Source organism: Protomyctophum parallelum (genome assembly GCF_964188405.1).
Source record: "Protomyctophum parallelum genome assembly, chromosome: 7".
NCBI lineage: Eukaryota > Metazoa > Chordata > Actinopteri > Myctophiformes > Myctophidae > Protomyctophum > Protomyctophum parallelum.
This window is the reverse complement of record NC_139705.1, coordinates 25272257-25287967: the sequence shown is the minus strand read 5'-3', so window position 1 is coordinate 25287967 and position 15711 is coordinate 25272257. Positions and strand designations below refer to the sequence as shown.

The 15711-nt window shown below is 40.9% G+C and overlaps 1 protein-coding gene across 2 annotated transcripts; it reads left to right on the top strand.

Moving 5' to 3' along the window:
* bpifcl (BPI fold containing family C, like) lies at nucleotides 1-13252 on the top strand. 2 transcript variants are annotated; one of them, XM_083769124.1, is made up of 16 exons: nucleotides 1-354; nucleotides 2130-2241; nucleotides 2467-2578; nucleotides 3999-4130; nucleotides 4552-4707; nucleotides 4823-4880; nucleotides 5525-5585; nucleotides 5676-5767; nucleotides 6649-6825; nucleotides 8126-8185; nucleotides 8617-8787; nucleotides 9747-9814; nucleotides 9901-9943; nucleotides 10040-10100; nucleotides 10502-10578; nucleotides 12232-13252. In XM_083769124.1, the coding sequence occupies exons 1-16, from the start codon at nucleotides 274-276 to the stop codon at nucleotides 12316-12318; spliced, it is 1548 nt and encodes a 515-aa protein (XP_083625250.1). In that variant the 5' UTR covers nucleotides 1-273; the 3' UTR covers nucleotides 12319-13252. The 2 variants fall into 2 exon arrangements, with proteins under 2 accessions (XP_083625250.1, XP_083625251.1); XM_083769125.1 differs by having other exon boundaries at nucleotides 2116-2241; nucleotides 12232-13250.
* The last annotated feature ends 2459 nt before the right edge of the window (nucleotides 13253-15711 follow it).

Below are 15711 nucleotides of genomic sequence, written 5' to 3'. Positions count from 1 at the left end.
TCAGAAGAAGACAGCTAGGACAGACAGCTCTTGTGCGACAATAATTAAACCCTCGTGATTGTAGTTTGTAGCTACACCCATCCCAAAATCAGACACATTCATCTGTGCAGCCTGATCTGCTCTCTTGCCAGGGCGTTCTTTTTATGGAGCACACACTGTGAAATACCGAGTGTACAAATGGACCTGAAATGATTTTCTTTACTGTGTAGGCGAATTTCACTTCTCAAGTTCTCAGTGCAAACAGTCAGGAGACCGAAGTCTACAGTGTATACCATGGCCAAGAGGGAAGTTGAGTCACAAACCAGGCTCTCAAGATCATATAACGACATTCACTTGGACTTGACAGAAATCCTGGTAAATATGGTTTTATTTCATTTCAGACTAAAACGATTGTTTCTGATTGAGTATGGTGTAGTGTACATACATGGGCATGTGTTGTTTTTGTATTAAATCAAATTACTTCAGTGCTTTAAATATAATATAGCCTATTTTTGAGCGATGCTGGCCATTATCCACCTGGGCATGAGATCCAAATATTGATCAGAGAAGCCACCCACTTCCAGTGTTCACAAAACATTATTCACAAAAGTTTGTCACCGAGTCAAATGGTAAAATCTTTGATCAATGTTGAAAGTTGTGATTTCAGTTGCTCTATTTGCAACAACAAAATAAAATCGTGTTTCCATGCTGAAATTGAATGTATGTAACAGGTAACAGAATCAGTCTTTTAGAATCTGAGTAGGCTACTTAAGTAAGAGTAAGAGTAAGAGTAGGCTATTTCTTTTTGAGAAAGTTGGCTCAAATATTAGGTTATACACTATAGTCAGTTGAGAGTTGACACCCTTTGCAATTATGTGCCCTTGCTTTGTTCCAGTGAGTGCTTTAATACCAGCTAAAATTAGATCTACAGTAGCTGATTAACAATTTAGATTGTTTGCTTCCCATTTTGACACATCAGTTTGCAGAAGGTCCTTCCACTTTAAGAATGATATAAAGGGAAGGGGAGGCTTGTGAGGAAGAACATCCCTGATCCAAACTAACCCTCAAACACCTGATTGAATTAGAATGCCACACATTACATCAGACCTTCTGCAAACTGTTGTCACAAAATTGTAAGCACACAATTCTCTATAGAATGTAATTATAGTTGATTAAAGGGATATAGTTCACCCCCCAAATGACTTTTTTCTATCGATTACTCACCCCATGGAGACTTGAATTCATTCCTTGAATTTATTTAGTTTTTGTCACATTCCTATAAGCCAATAATTGTATGACCAGCAAATCCTTATGGAGACACAAAGGAGACTCTTTTAAACACCTTTTAACGAATGATATTTAGACTGCAGTCTAATCTGCTATATACTTCCAGTTCCGCACTCACTCACGAACCAAAGGAAAAACATGATTGGATTGATTATGATTCATATAAAGGCATAGTTACGGATATAACCCAGAAGGTTATATACCAAAGTTCAACATTTAAGCTCAGTGATTGTTGTCTCCCGCCAAGACCCCATTGATACTGAAATGAGTATGTGATGACTTTGACTCAGTCCTTCTATACTAGGTGACCTGCAGGATGCTGTGATGACTTTGAAAGCTCTCAGTCCTTCTAAACTAGGTGACCTGCAGGATGCTGTGATGACTTTGACTCAGTCCTTCTATACTAGGTGACCTGCAGGATGCTGTGATGACTTTGACTCAGTCCTTCTATACTAGGTGACCTGCAGGATGCTGTGATGACTTTGACTCAGTCCTTCTAAACTAGGTGACCTGCAGGATGCTGTGATGACTTTGACTCAGTCCTTCTATACTAGGTGACCTGCAGGATGCTGTGATGACTTTGACTCAGTCCTTCTATACTAGGTGACCTGCAGGATGCTGTGATGACTTTGACTCAGTCCTTCTAAACTAGGTGACCTGCAGGATGCTGTGATGACTTTGACTCAGTCCTTCTATACTAGGTGACCTGCAGGATGCTGTGATGACTTTGAAAGCTCTCAGTCCTTCTAAACTAGGTGACCTGCAGGATGCTGTGATGACTTTGAAAGCTCTCAGTCCTTCTAAACTAGGTGACCTGCAGGATGCTGTGATGACTTTGAAAGCTCTCAGTCCTTCTAAACTAGGTGACCTGCAGGATGCTGCCATCCTTGATAATCATGCTGCTGCTCGCTCCCTGCTGTTATGGAGAAAATCCTGCCATACAAGTCAGTTTGACCAACAAAGGACTTCAGTATGGTAAGTATCAAATATCAAATATCAAATAGTACACCTTTTGTCCGTTCAGTCCAATGTCATATAAAACAAAAGGAGTTGGGTGAGTTATAATAACTTTATGTATATAGCTTGATTAGAATTCCTTTGAATATACAGCAACTCACTCTTAGACGAGAGCATAATCAGTACCCCCAAAAGTCCAAACTGTTTCTATTTCTCCTTTTCTCCTTGTACCTTATACCCAAGGGAGTCATATAGGTGCAGGGTGGATGCAGGAGAAGCTGCTTGGAATGACCTTCCCAACCATCAGGGGTCATGTCGACACCTTTTTGGGACCTGTACCATACCAACTTGTCCAGTAGGTTTTTTGTTTTTTATTGGATGCAATTTGTTTTCTATGCCCAGCTTTGTGCGTACCACAGTTTGATTGATTTGATTGGCTGAGCATGGAATATGATGTATGATGATAAGAGCGCCCCTCAATTCACAAGTGTGATGTTCTTATTGGAACAATAGCCAAGTCAGAGAATAGTTATACAGTGTTATACTATTTGGCCAATCACATGGGTCACTATAGCTCAAATGGTGAACCACTGATGAACCACATGAAGCAACCAAGGGTGAACTACAAGTTCATGCCAATGTTTAAGTTCCTATACAAAGATGCCCAATGTTATGCCAAAGTGTTATTGGTAATTCCTTTTTTTAACACTTTATTTTGATTTTTATTGATGAATAAATGTGTACATTTTGTTGTATCCGACATGTAGATATCCCCCCCTCCCCCCAATGTTATTGGTAATTCTAATGCAGTTCCCGCTTACCATGCAATTTTATCTATAACCGAAAACATTTTCTATTTAGTGACAATAACATTGATCTATTCAGTCTCATGTTTTTCCAGCTGCATGTCGAATGGGGAAGTTCTAAGTAAGAGTTTCACTTCCACTTAACAGTAAGCCATGATGGCCTGAAAATGAAATGAAGGTTAGTTAACTGTCAAAGTGGGCAGTGACTGGTGGTAACCAACAGCAATGGCAACATTAAGATTGGCAAACAATTGGCATGTGAGTGAAAATCCCACTCTGGCTGTATGGCCCTGGAGGAGTATACCGGTATGTACTGTAGGCTTTCATTCCAGTACAAGTTCAGTCAGTGTGTGAAATCAGATTGTGTTGGATTGGAAAAAGCTGCATACCATGGCAACATAATTAGATTTCTAGCCACAAACAGTATTATGAGTCATGCATGGGTCTTCAACAGGGGGCCTGGGATCCCTATGGAGTTCTGAGATGTACTAGGGGTCCACACAATATAGGACCTCAAAGTCTTAACAACAACAATTAATTATGACTCATTTGTTATTTATTTAAAGTAAAGGTGGTTGCACACTGGACGCGTTTTTCGGAAAACCAATGGAGAAACGCCACTAAAAATCTGTGTGGGGACCTTTATTGTCTGCAAACATTTAGCAAGCGTAGCCTAAACAAACAAAAAACATTGAAGCATCAAAGCTGCAGCATCACTTGGATGTCCATCATGTCCACCACACCACACAATTGTCAAAGAGAAAAATAAAATATGCAACATAATCTTATCCAATATAGCCAGGGTTACGAGGTCCCTGCTTCATCGCTGTCTCAGCTAAGGCCTGAAAAACATAGAGGACCCCTGCAAAATATCAAAGAGAGCAGTACACTGCACAAAAAATGACTCGACACAAATGTTAAATACCAACACCTCTCTAAACCTGTCTTTGATCTCTCCCCACTCCGCAGCACCACTGTGTGTCAGTGTGATTTTCCAGAACCATCTATTGAGTTCTACAAGGATGTTACAGGATTCAAGGTTTCTCTCACTGGCCTTAGTGTCGCTCTAAAAGGCTATTGGTCGATGCGCTATCATTATGTGTAAGTAATAACAATAATCAGGTTGTGATGGCTTGCATATGTTGCTCTGGCATTTATGCATGCACCAAAATCATCTGTATAATATTTATGTGCAAGGAAATCTACATTTTGAAAAGAATTGTCTCTTTTACCCCATAACTACTTACAGCCAAAAGTATATATTACTTTGATCCCCTTCTTTTGTCCCCATCACACCAAATTCCTCTCCGAAATAGCCTATCTATAAGCTTGAGCTTTTAGTTATGCCATTTTCACAGAATGTTCGCACCAAAATAGGGATACTAGGGTTCATATGGTTGAGTATACTATAATTTAAAAAAGGATGCTTAAGTTACGGTGTAAATCTATGTGCTTATTTACCATCAAAGGTCTACCCAGCCTGTTGATATGTGTTGGTTTATGTGTATTTCCACTTTTCCAGTCTTCTGAGTGGAGCATTCAAGCTGGGAGTATTTAATCTGGATTTGACCTCTATAGCTGAGGTTGGGAGGGATGCCAATGGACGCCTTAACATCTCCAGTGTAAGCTGCAATGGTACTGTTGGAGAAGCAAGAATGGCCTTCTATGGTCGGAGCAGGTAAAAAGGATGAATAGACGGAAAGGCAGACATAAATATATCAATAAATAAGAGTGTCTTCCTAGAAATCATACTAATGTCAAATGTATAAACCTTGCCCCTCTGTCATGCATAGTTGGGTCGCCCGGCATCTTGTGGACCTTAATGCAATCAAAGGCGAAATAGAAGAGAAAGTGAGTACTGTCTGACCAATGAATTCCATTTTGATTCAATATATAGGGGAGAAAAGGGTGGGTGGGGGCTATGATGGCCGAGTGGTTAAGGCGCATATTATAGGTTCTGATGCAGCCTGACAGCGAGTCCCGGGTTTGATTCAGGAGCCTGGCGGACCCTTAATGCAGGTGCAAGTCTCCATGACTCTCCCTGTTTCCTGTCAATCTCCACTGTACTACTGTAGAACTCAATAGATGGTTCCGGAAAATCATCATACTGAGTCACAGTGGTGGGACGAGATCAAAAGACAGGTTTATAGAGAGGTGCTTTGATTTAACATTTGTGTCATTCTTTGGGTTGAACTCCAATTAAGACGGGTGGTATTCAATCAAGTGAACACAAGCCACCATACTATAGGAGAGGACTAATTAGTTCTGCAGTGCTCTCTCTAGTTGAAGGTGTGCCAATTAATGTAATCACAAATCACCTGGTCTTTTTAAACTGGGGCTAACACTTGTTCCAACTATCACAGCTCCACAGTCCACACCACCTGAAGAGACAGCAGAACAAATAATTAAAAGCGCAGTAAAATCCCAGTACATGCTCACAGCTGACAAATTAAATTAATGCTAAATCAGATTTAATGTACATTATCCTGTCCCAGATCTGCCCAGCAGTAAAGCAGCACATAGTGGACATGGAGCACCATCTACAGGAAATAAATGGTAATGCAGCAAATAGCATTCAATTCTGTATATGGCTACTTTTCACCCATGCACAATTTGTATTCAAATGCACTTTCTGCTTATTTACAGTATCATTCAAGGTGAATCAAGATCTGGCTGTGGACATGGCTCTCACCGGCTTACCTTTCATGAATAGTTCAAGTCTGAGACTTGATCTAAAGGTAACTAAATATCTCAGAGTTGATGGTTAATTAAGATGGTTGAGCTCTATTTGCATGTAACTAGCAATCCCTCAAGCTATTTCAGACACATCTACTTGTTAGACATAAGACTGAAGCTTATGGCTTGCCGTGAGCAGGTATGAGGTTAGTCACTCACTCAACAAGACTTTGACAGGACACCATGGTTATATAGAGGGCTATAAACCTGCATACTGTTCGGTATAGCTGGACAAAATGGTTTACGAGTCAAATCGATGTATCGACAAAACATAAATGTTGATGTTTAATCTATACGGCTGAGTGCTGTGTTCTTTAATATAAACTTCCAAGCATTATCTACACACAATAAAGCGGAATAAGCAGGGAGAGATAGAGAGAGCGTTAGAGAAATAGACAGACAGAGTAGTAAGTAGTATTAATACTAGTGCAGAGGATGAAGTTCACATAAGTGCAAATGTAGCTTACAACAAGTACCCCATCGACAACAACATCATCATGAATGCTTTCAGTGTCTCAATATTGTATTTGACACATTGTACATTATATCACTCATATTGGAGAACTCAGAACTAGTGCACCGCTACGAGCTTGTAGATCTGCTAAAAGAATTAATCTTGAAATGTGGCACAATTCTTTGAATATATATTCTTTCAGAGCGAACGTATTTAACTCAAATCTTCGCTTCTGGGTGGGACCCTGGTACAACATATTTTCAGATGGGGGGGGGGGGGGGGGTCAGTGGCCAATTACATATAATTTTTGGGATCCTTGACGTGAGTCATTTGTAGAATTGTCTTCAGGTCTAAATGGGGGTTTTATGATCATGACCATGTTTTCAAACCTTATAATGCAACTGCATGCACATGTCTCGTTAATGAAAGGGAGAACTCTACAGTATCAAACACCGTGAGATCCCTCCCTTCAAGGCTCAGCCATTCACACTACCAGAACAGCAGGCCTCCATGCTGTCAGTTGGCCTGTCTGAGTTCACAGCCAACAGCGCCTCCTATGCCTACTACTCAGCTGGACGACTGCAGGTCATCATCAACGACAGCACGGTGAGTATGATTTGTGTGTGTGTGTGTGTGTGTGCAGTGTGCATGTACGCGTGGGGGAGACCAGCAGAAATGACAGGCAGGGATCAAACATGTTGTGGCCAACCTGAGCGAGCTGCCTGCAGTCCAACAGCCCATTGAATCAATGTCCATACACACGCACACACCACACACGCACACACACACACACACACACACACACACACACACACGCACGCACGCACGCACACACCATATTACAATCTAATGTGAAGAGGATGGGGCTTTTTTATCACAATAATACAGTAAAGTAAACTGTGGGTTGCAAATGCTAGGTTTGAGCAGAGTGGAGCTATCCATGGTGCTGAGTGGTGCTGGACAGGTGATATCTGTCCATGGTTCTGAAACACATGAACAGTCCATTTGACTGAGCAGTGCTGAGTGGACAGGTGAGCTCTGTCCATGGTTCTGAACCACATGAACTGTCCATTTGACTGAGCAGTACAGAGTGGACAGGTGATCTCTGTCCAGCTGTTGGTTCTAAAGCACAATACAGGAGCTGTGACCTGTCCATGGTGCTGAGTAGTATGGTGGACTGGACAGGTGAACTCTGTCCATGGTTCTAAAGATCAGGAGCCAAAGGCTGATATTGTGTAATCAGCTATCTAGCTATAATGTTCTGTAGTTATTAAGAATTCAGAAAAGAAAACATACTAAAGGGAATTATCTGGTAGACTTCTCTCGTCTCCCTTCCATCATTAGTTATAGCTACAGGATGATAAACCGATTGATGACAGCTAACTTAGTTGTCAGAAGATCATATGAACCAACCAACAGCTGTTCCAAGGCTATATTGTCTAGTTTGATTAGGGCCTTGATGGACAGTCAGTCATTCAAGGAATCAATATGTAAAAAACAAAACAATCCATCCATTATCTTTCCATCCATCTATTTCACCATCTATCAATCCATTCCTCAATTCAAGACCATCATTTTATTACAAGTGCATGTGCAGTGGTAGGATGTTTTTTCAATATAACAAAATATGGCAAAGAAGTTTAAACTCGCCCCCGATAGGGCCACCAATCTCTTTTGCGATGCATTGTGATTTTGTAGATCGACTATTTTTGGTGAATGTTCCCCCTAGCATAGCATGCTGGTGGTTAAAAGTATATTTTGATGCCAATACCCAAGTACATTTTAATACATTGTTGTTGCTATTTGCTAGTAAATATCTGAGTACTTCTTCCACCACTGTGTTTGTGTCAGTCTGACGTTACAGTAACATGCTTCACCTCATCCATTTCTTTACCATCCATCTCAGTTACCTCCTGGCTGTCCTCTCCACCTCAACACCAGCTCCTTTGGGCTATTCATTCCTCAGGTGAGACATTGTATATGTTAGTAGAACCTATTGACCTGTCTCATTGAATGGGACAGTAAACACTTGTTATACATGAAACTGTTATGTTCTATGTATGCCATGTTCGACGATGATCAACATGGGGGGAGGTTCAGAGGTCAAGGGAGCAACTCACATTCTTGGTTTAACCATTTAGTTGTTATTAAGATTAATTACATTGCTTACACCAGAACTCTAATTATCAATGTTGTAAGACGTATGTGAACTACAGACGGATGTACATACGTACAGAACGAAATTTAGTTCTAGTGCTTGGTGTAAACGGCCCTTTATACTGTACTGTACAAGGCAAACAGATTAGAGATGATAATTCCAATCATCTCCCTTGCTGTCACTCCTCTATGCACGGTGGATATTTCATAAAATGCTCTTGTTTTATTGTTCACCTATAGCTTCCTAAGCTGTTTCCAGGTCTGCTGATGGAACTGCAAGTGCAGGCAAAGGCAACACCCAACTTCACTTTCCACAATGGCTCTATCAAACTGGACCTGTTAAACTGGACTATTCAAGCCTTTGCAATCGAACACAATGCAACACGTACCCCGCTGTTCACTCTCAATGTTGTGAGTACTTAAATGCATTATCTGTGATTGAGATGAATGTGACTATTGCATATTTTGTCAAGCTACCAAGTGATGTAAAATGCTTGTAATAATGATATTTGTCCACCAGAGGGTGCTGAAAACTGAAAAACTCAGCTATGCACACCTCTATGTTGCAGTCAAGTCCTTATCCTTATTAACCACATTGACATCACATTGACATCCAAAGCACAGCAGTTAGTGATAATAGGCATGCATGTGTGCCTGTGCACGCATGCACGTGCACATGCGAACGCACACACAAATGCTCCTGAGGTCGGCCTGATACAGAGAGTACATCGTTTGAAGAAGATGGTGACCATGTGATTATGTACATTATGGCTGAGTGGTCATTGTTTATAGATAAATCACAGACAGGCTGATTTACCGCTGACACGACAGCAGAGGTGGTTAATCAGCCTGAAGGTGATTTATATATAAACAATGACCACTCAGCCATACATTATCCGCTTATTACACGGCCACTTTTATACATAAATTAATAAATTGACCCAAAACACAACAAAACAACTCGTATTTCCTTGCTTGGTAATGAAAGTATTCCCATGTGTAGTGTCGGAAAACAAGGAAGTGAGTTGATCAAATAGAATCCATTTGTGGGTATACTGCTTCGTCTATTTCTAGCTCAAATGTTTTCAAAAACATTTTTGAGAGCAATGTTTTGCTGTAAATGACACTGTGTGTGTGTTTACATGGCATGTCCTGTTGGAAACAGCAGTAAATCAGCGTAGTAAGTGCTCCGAGGGTCTGTTATAGAGCGGAGCGGTCATTATCCAGAAATAACAGACCGATGAATTTGGCGATTGGCCAATCAGAATCAAGCATTCAACCAAGCCATGTAATAAATATAAATAAACAATATTGTCGGATCTCACCTGTCACGGAAATGTAATGCAAACTTCTGTTTATTTAATTTGCAGGACTCTAAATTCAGTGGTAAGGCATGGATCGACACTGGGAAACTCAAGGGCTCCATAGCGATGGACAAGTAAGTATAACATCCTGGCAACATTTACATTTTGAGTCTATACTATAGCCTCACATAGTAACGCCTCTGTCTTTTTGCAAACACAGTATTAAGCTGACACTGGCATCAAGTGAAGTGGGACCATTTCAGGTTTGTCAGAAATACATCACAATAAGTCAGTCATGGATCCTGAAATCAGGGCTAAGTTGTTTTAAATAGTGAGTGTAACTTAATGTCACCTTGCAGACAGCTCCGTTGGAAAACCTTGCCAAGATGAGTTTAATGCCTTTCTTGGCTAAAGTGAATGGTGAGTCTGAACAAATAATAAACTTTAAACTGAATAAACTTTAAATATAATTGCATAGACATGGAATCATAGTACCATGCTATGTATACTATAATCTTGGTGTTTGTAAGTTAAATAGAGGTTTGCTATTCATATCATATGAATAGCAAACCTCTATTTATAGACTATATAGTCAATAAATAAATACAGAATCAGGTAGATCTGAATATCTGTGTCTAGTCAGGACTATGTATTAGAATTAGATGTTTCTAATGAGCTTAGTTGAGGGACTATAACATCACTGTTACAAAGACGAGCTGCAAGAACAGAAAGCAATCTGTAGTATCCCATATATGAGTATACCTTTTTACATTGTACTTTTGAACTCTATATTTGAAATGACCTGTAATTGTTTGTTTTAGAAAAACTGGAATGTGGGTTTGTTTTACCCAGCACACCACATGCAAAGTTGATCAACTCTGTTCTGAAGATAGAGGAGGTTTGTATCCTATTTGAGAATTCGTACCTTTTTCTCTCTCACACATACACATGCCTCCAAAGACACATGTACATACCTCCAAACATACATGCACAACACCTCCAAAGATACATGCAGACACCTCCAAAAGGGAATGAAAGTTGATTGATTGATTGATTGAAGCATTACACTTGTTTACAATAGGTCCCACCGTTTTCAATTCATCATAACATTTAGAGACGTACAAATATACACTTCTATATAGCCAAAAACAGGAAATCATCATAGAGATAAAAAGGAAAAGAATCACACCTGTATGAAGTGAGTGATGCAACTCTGTGTGGGGGTTCCCGGGGGTGGGGGGGTACCAGACCCACAGGAACGCACCCAGGGTGCCGGCCCGGTTCTGGCGAGCCGCCCCGCGTCCGAAATGGTTGAGAAATGACCGTGTGGCGGTCCCTCTACTGTACCCATTACTGTACTGTACTGTACTGGCACACCCGAAAGCATCATATATACAGTTAATACGTGCGTGTGTGTTTGCGTGTGCATTAGGTTGCGCACAGGTGGTGAAAAACAACCATGCTGTATTCGTGCTCATACCCAGACACCCAGCCAGCCAGCCACCCACCCACCCACATAGCTCCGTAAGGGAGTGGTTGCACCACTCAAAATAAAACATATAGTGAGGGGAAAAGGGGGTGGGTGGGGGATTCAGATTAAAGAGATTGAAGATAAACACAAACGTCTTTACATCTCTTCTCTGTACATGTTTTAACCACTTAAGCCATTATTACACGTCGTCCTACAACTAATAGTGGATCTACAAGATCACAAGCTCAAGCTTGAAATCGTGTATATTTTCTGAATACAATTGGAACAAAAATGTAGATTGAAATGTTAAATTCTCGAAATCTTTTGCCTAACATGCGTGAAATAGGGATGCCAGCCAGGTTAAAAGTGGTTAATTCATGCCTGGTCAGTCATAATAAATGTGATGAGAGAGATTGGGCATTAGGGCAGATTTGAGTATTAAGTTAATTCTAGGTTCAATCAGTTGAAGTTTTAAGAAAAGAAGCACAACAAGTTTCGGCCCAAGGGCCTATGCTGCTGCATGCCATCTCTCTTTACTTTCTTTACTTGTATTTTAACAATTCTAACGGTATGTAGGTGCAGCTGCATTTCATAGGGCTCATTGCATTTGATCTAGGGCATTGGTTTTCAACCAGTGGTCCGGAGACCAACAGTGGTCCTTGAGGTGGTTCCAGGTGGTCCCCAGCTAAATTATGAAGAATGGCAACCAAATGGACCCTCATAGATTTTAACTCTTGAGAGCGTACAATGAAACCAAATGGACCATTACGGGTCCATTTGGTTTCATTGACCATCTGCATTACTTAATTTACAAGATGTCTACACTATTAGAGAATGTAGATTTTTATATATTTTTTGATCAAACTGTTTTCTCTACTATGGTATGGTACCACTACCACATCAAAATCGTATCCAAAGACAACAAAATATTCTTTAGTTTTGGGTCTGCTAGGCTAAATCTCATCAAATGGTGGTCCGTGGCTCAAATGCCAAATAAATAATGGGCCTTGATATGAAAAAGGTTGAAAACCACAGATCTAGAGTTTAAGTGGGCTCACTCTTCTCTTCTTGCGCAAACAGGGGTTTATTGTCCTGTCCTCGGATGCTGAGCTGTCGCAGAGAAACACCGAATGGAACCAAAAGACGACGATGTACTGGACTTTATAATGCTGGTGCATCTGTAGACACATGATAGACATTTTATCATACAGCATTAGACTCCCATCCTTCATTTTTCTGATTGTATATCTAATTAATCAGCTGTTGTTCTCTGATTAGTCTGGGTGTCAAGACTTACATTCCACAACTTTTGGCTCATGCAGGGCTGTAAACCTTTCAGAATTCTATTAATCAGTTAATAATTACAATCATGGAAGCAATCATGTGAAGTGAGGGGCGCTAATATTTAAAAGTCTAACTCATGTTGATTAGGTGATGTAATGGTGATGTAAGACAAACGGTGCCAACACAAACATTAAATTCTCTTTATTGTTAATGGCATTTAATGTTTGTGTTAGGGACAAGATGACATTTTCCCTCCATTGTCAATGGCGTTTTTAAAACAAACATTGAACTAAAAACAAACATTAAACCTGTATATAGGAGGGGCAGGGGCTAGCACCCCTCAAAAACAATTAAATACGTGTGTCGGGCGCCAATATTGTATTCATAGGCGACGGTTCTGGGGGTCCTCCCTCAGAAACCTTTTAACAGAGTAGATGCAAATCCCTGTATTCTGGTGCCTTTTAACAGTTTGTAATTTCATCCATTAACAAGCTAATGACTTGTGATCCATCTTTAATAATAACCACTCGTTGTTTACTTATAGGTTAATATGTTTGTTATGATTGCATGCATGTAATGACAATTTATCATAGATATCATATGGAGTGTATGGCCCTCATTTATCAACCGTGCGTACGCCAAAATATGGGTGCACGCCGAAATTACCGACATTTTCGGCATTTACCATTTCCGCCAAAGCTTGAAATTGAACTTGAGTAGGACAAAAAGTCACGTCTGGTCGGGAGCTGTCGTACGCTTTGTCCTCACCTGTTTTTCTGTCGTAGAACAGCGGAGCAGCATTGTTTGACCAGCTGAGAGGCTGTCACAGGCATCTAAACATATGTTTACACTCCTAAAATGTATAAAACTAATAATATGTGAAAAAGAAATATTTTGTAAAGGCATGTCATATGAAATTGGTAGGATATTTCCAAGTGTGCAAGCAATTAAAATCGCGCAATTAAAAACAATGTTGCAAGTCATATAAGCCATTTAAACAGTGTTTTGCATGAGCGCATACCGGTAGCCCCCCCCCCCCCCCCCCCCCCCCCCTCCTACAATAGTTAACTTCCATGACATGGATCGAGAGGCATTTGCATAGCTGCAGCTATAGCTCTTATTTTCGCAGATAAGTAAGCCTGGGACCGAGGCTATGCAGCTAGTCAAGTCTACCAACCAACACCAACGGGTATGGCTACTGCAATCGCGTTACGTCTCGTCCTTTTAATTAAGGATAAACCTGACGCGTCGCTCGAATGCCAAATGTGCCGTGCCGGCGTGCCAGCCAGTGCAAGTGCAGGGGAGTCGAGCTGGGGACCGCATCGGAGATAGGCTAACCCAGCCAGCCCACCAGTGCCATGTACATGAGGCTGGTTTAGGCAGCACATTCATATAATTGACACTGCCCAGCCACTGCAGCGACTCGCGAGGCAATCTAAATAGATTGTCATAAACGTGCATGGTCCCGGTTTAGAGACAGACAGGACAGGAGGGAGGAGATGCACCTAAAACAGCAGCGTGTGTGCGCGCCTATTTAATTGTTATTTAATTCATATGGTTCACAGGTTCAGGTTTTCGTTCACCAATATATTTTGTTGTATATTAAATGAATGAAGACTACTAATAATTTAGGCTACAACAGTAGCCTACAACTAGCCTCGGTACCAGGCTTTCATTTTTGTTGGTGCAAAAATTTAAAGCGCATCCCCGGCCGTTAGGTGTGAAGTGTGGACGGTTTGGGGGACCATTTAAAACAAAGGCGGCTTGCATGCTGTGGTTTACTAACCAGAAAGGCAAGCGAGGCGAGAGGAGAAACAGGGTAGGCCTTTATTTAATTCATGCAGGTGTTCGTTCTTTATATATTTATGATACAATAACACACCAGTTGGGCTTGCAAGTTGCGTGTGCGTGCGTGCGCCTGTGTGTGCGTGTGTATGAGAGGGGGGTGAGGCTGGCAGCAAGGGAAAACTTTTTTATTTGCTTTTTCCATTGTGTAACTAGGTTACCACGCGTTGTTTGGTCGTATTACAGAACGTTCATGTCGCAAAAACGAGGGCGAGGCTTGATTTCATAGGGCGTGCCAGATAGATTTCAGCCGTCACATTTATTAACGTCAAATTAAGGAAGGATCAGCTGTTTGCGATCACTTTATAAATGCCGTGGCGACGTGGGTGTACTACGAAACCTGCACTCGAATCTGTGGCAGATTTTACACTCGATTGATAAATGAGGGCCTATATGTGTATTGTGCATACATAATGGAGTGTATTCACACAGTAATATATAGGCCTACTGTACAAAAAGTGCCTAGAATGGTCATATATATTTTATATATATATTGCACCTTGACTGAAATGTTTTATACACAGCCACACCGTTTTCTATTAAAGTCTGATATGGTGTCTGCATCACAAAGTATTCTAAACTGTCAAATCCTTTTGATCACTCACCTCAGTGAACTGAATCTGTAAAAACATGTACTATTTGTCAAAATGAGAGGACATATGGGTATAAATGAACTTGGCTGGTTAAAGTAGGCTAAGCCTTGCAGCCATGAGGCCTCACAGTCCCTGGGGCAGTCTAACCACAAGGCCACTGGCTGTTTGGCTAGCATAAATAAACTCATTACTATTGGTAATATTGACTTAATACTTCCTCCTTTTTCACATTTCATGTTGTCTAAGGCTTCATTCACGCGTACCAAACACCAATCAAGCAAATGTTTGGTCGTGTTTTTGTTTTTTTGGGCCACCACAATGCTTTTCCAATGGGAGTCACATGGTTTGATCAAACATTTGTTTGTTTGCTGATTGCTGATGGTGTTCTGCCCCTCCCCCCTCATTAAACAAAAATGTTTGGTCAAACCATGTGACTCCCATTGGAAAAGCATTGTGGTGGCCCAAAAAACCAAATAAACGACCAAACATTTGCTTGATTGGTGTTTGGTATGTGTGAATGAGGCCTAATGGAGCAAAACGTCATACCGAGGCTGTGTCCAAAATCATCCCTACACTTGTGCCATGATTGCCAATGTCTATCAGTTTCAAATCTATAGATAAGTGACAACGGGAAGAAAGTAAAAGAGCAGAGCAGCACATATGACCAGTGTTGCCAGATCAGTTGCCAGTTTCCAGCCCAAGCATAACTTAAAAGCAGCCCAATTCACAGCTGTACTACTGCATACTGTAGCAGTAGTACAGCTGTAGACTTGGAGTATAATGCTACCCTCTGTAGGAAATGGAAGGTAGTGCAGCAAACAGCATCCACTACACTGAC

Coding starts and splice junctions, on each gene's coding strand:
- bpifcl (XM_083769124.1), top strand. CDS start 274: ATGGCCAAGAGGGAAGTTGAGTCACAAACCAGGCTCTCAAGATCATAT. Junction 5,768..6,648: donor GTCTGAGACTTGATCTAAAG/GTAACTAAATAT, acceptor CGTTAATGAAAG/GGAGAACTCTACAGTATCAA. Junction 8,788..9,746: donor CGCTGTTCACTCTCAATGTT/GTGAGTACTTAA, acceptor TTTAATTTGCAG/GACTCTAAATTCAGTGGTAA.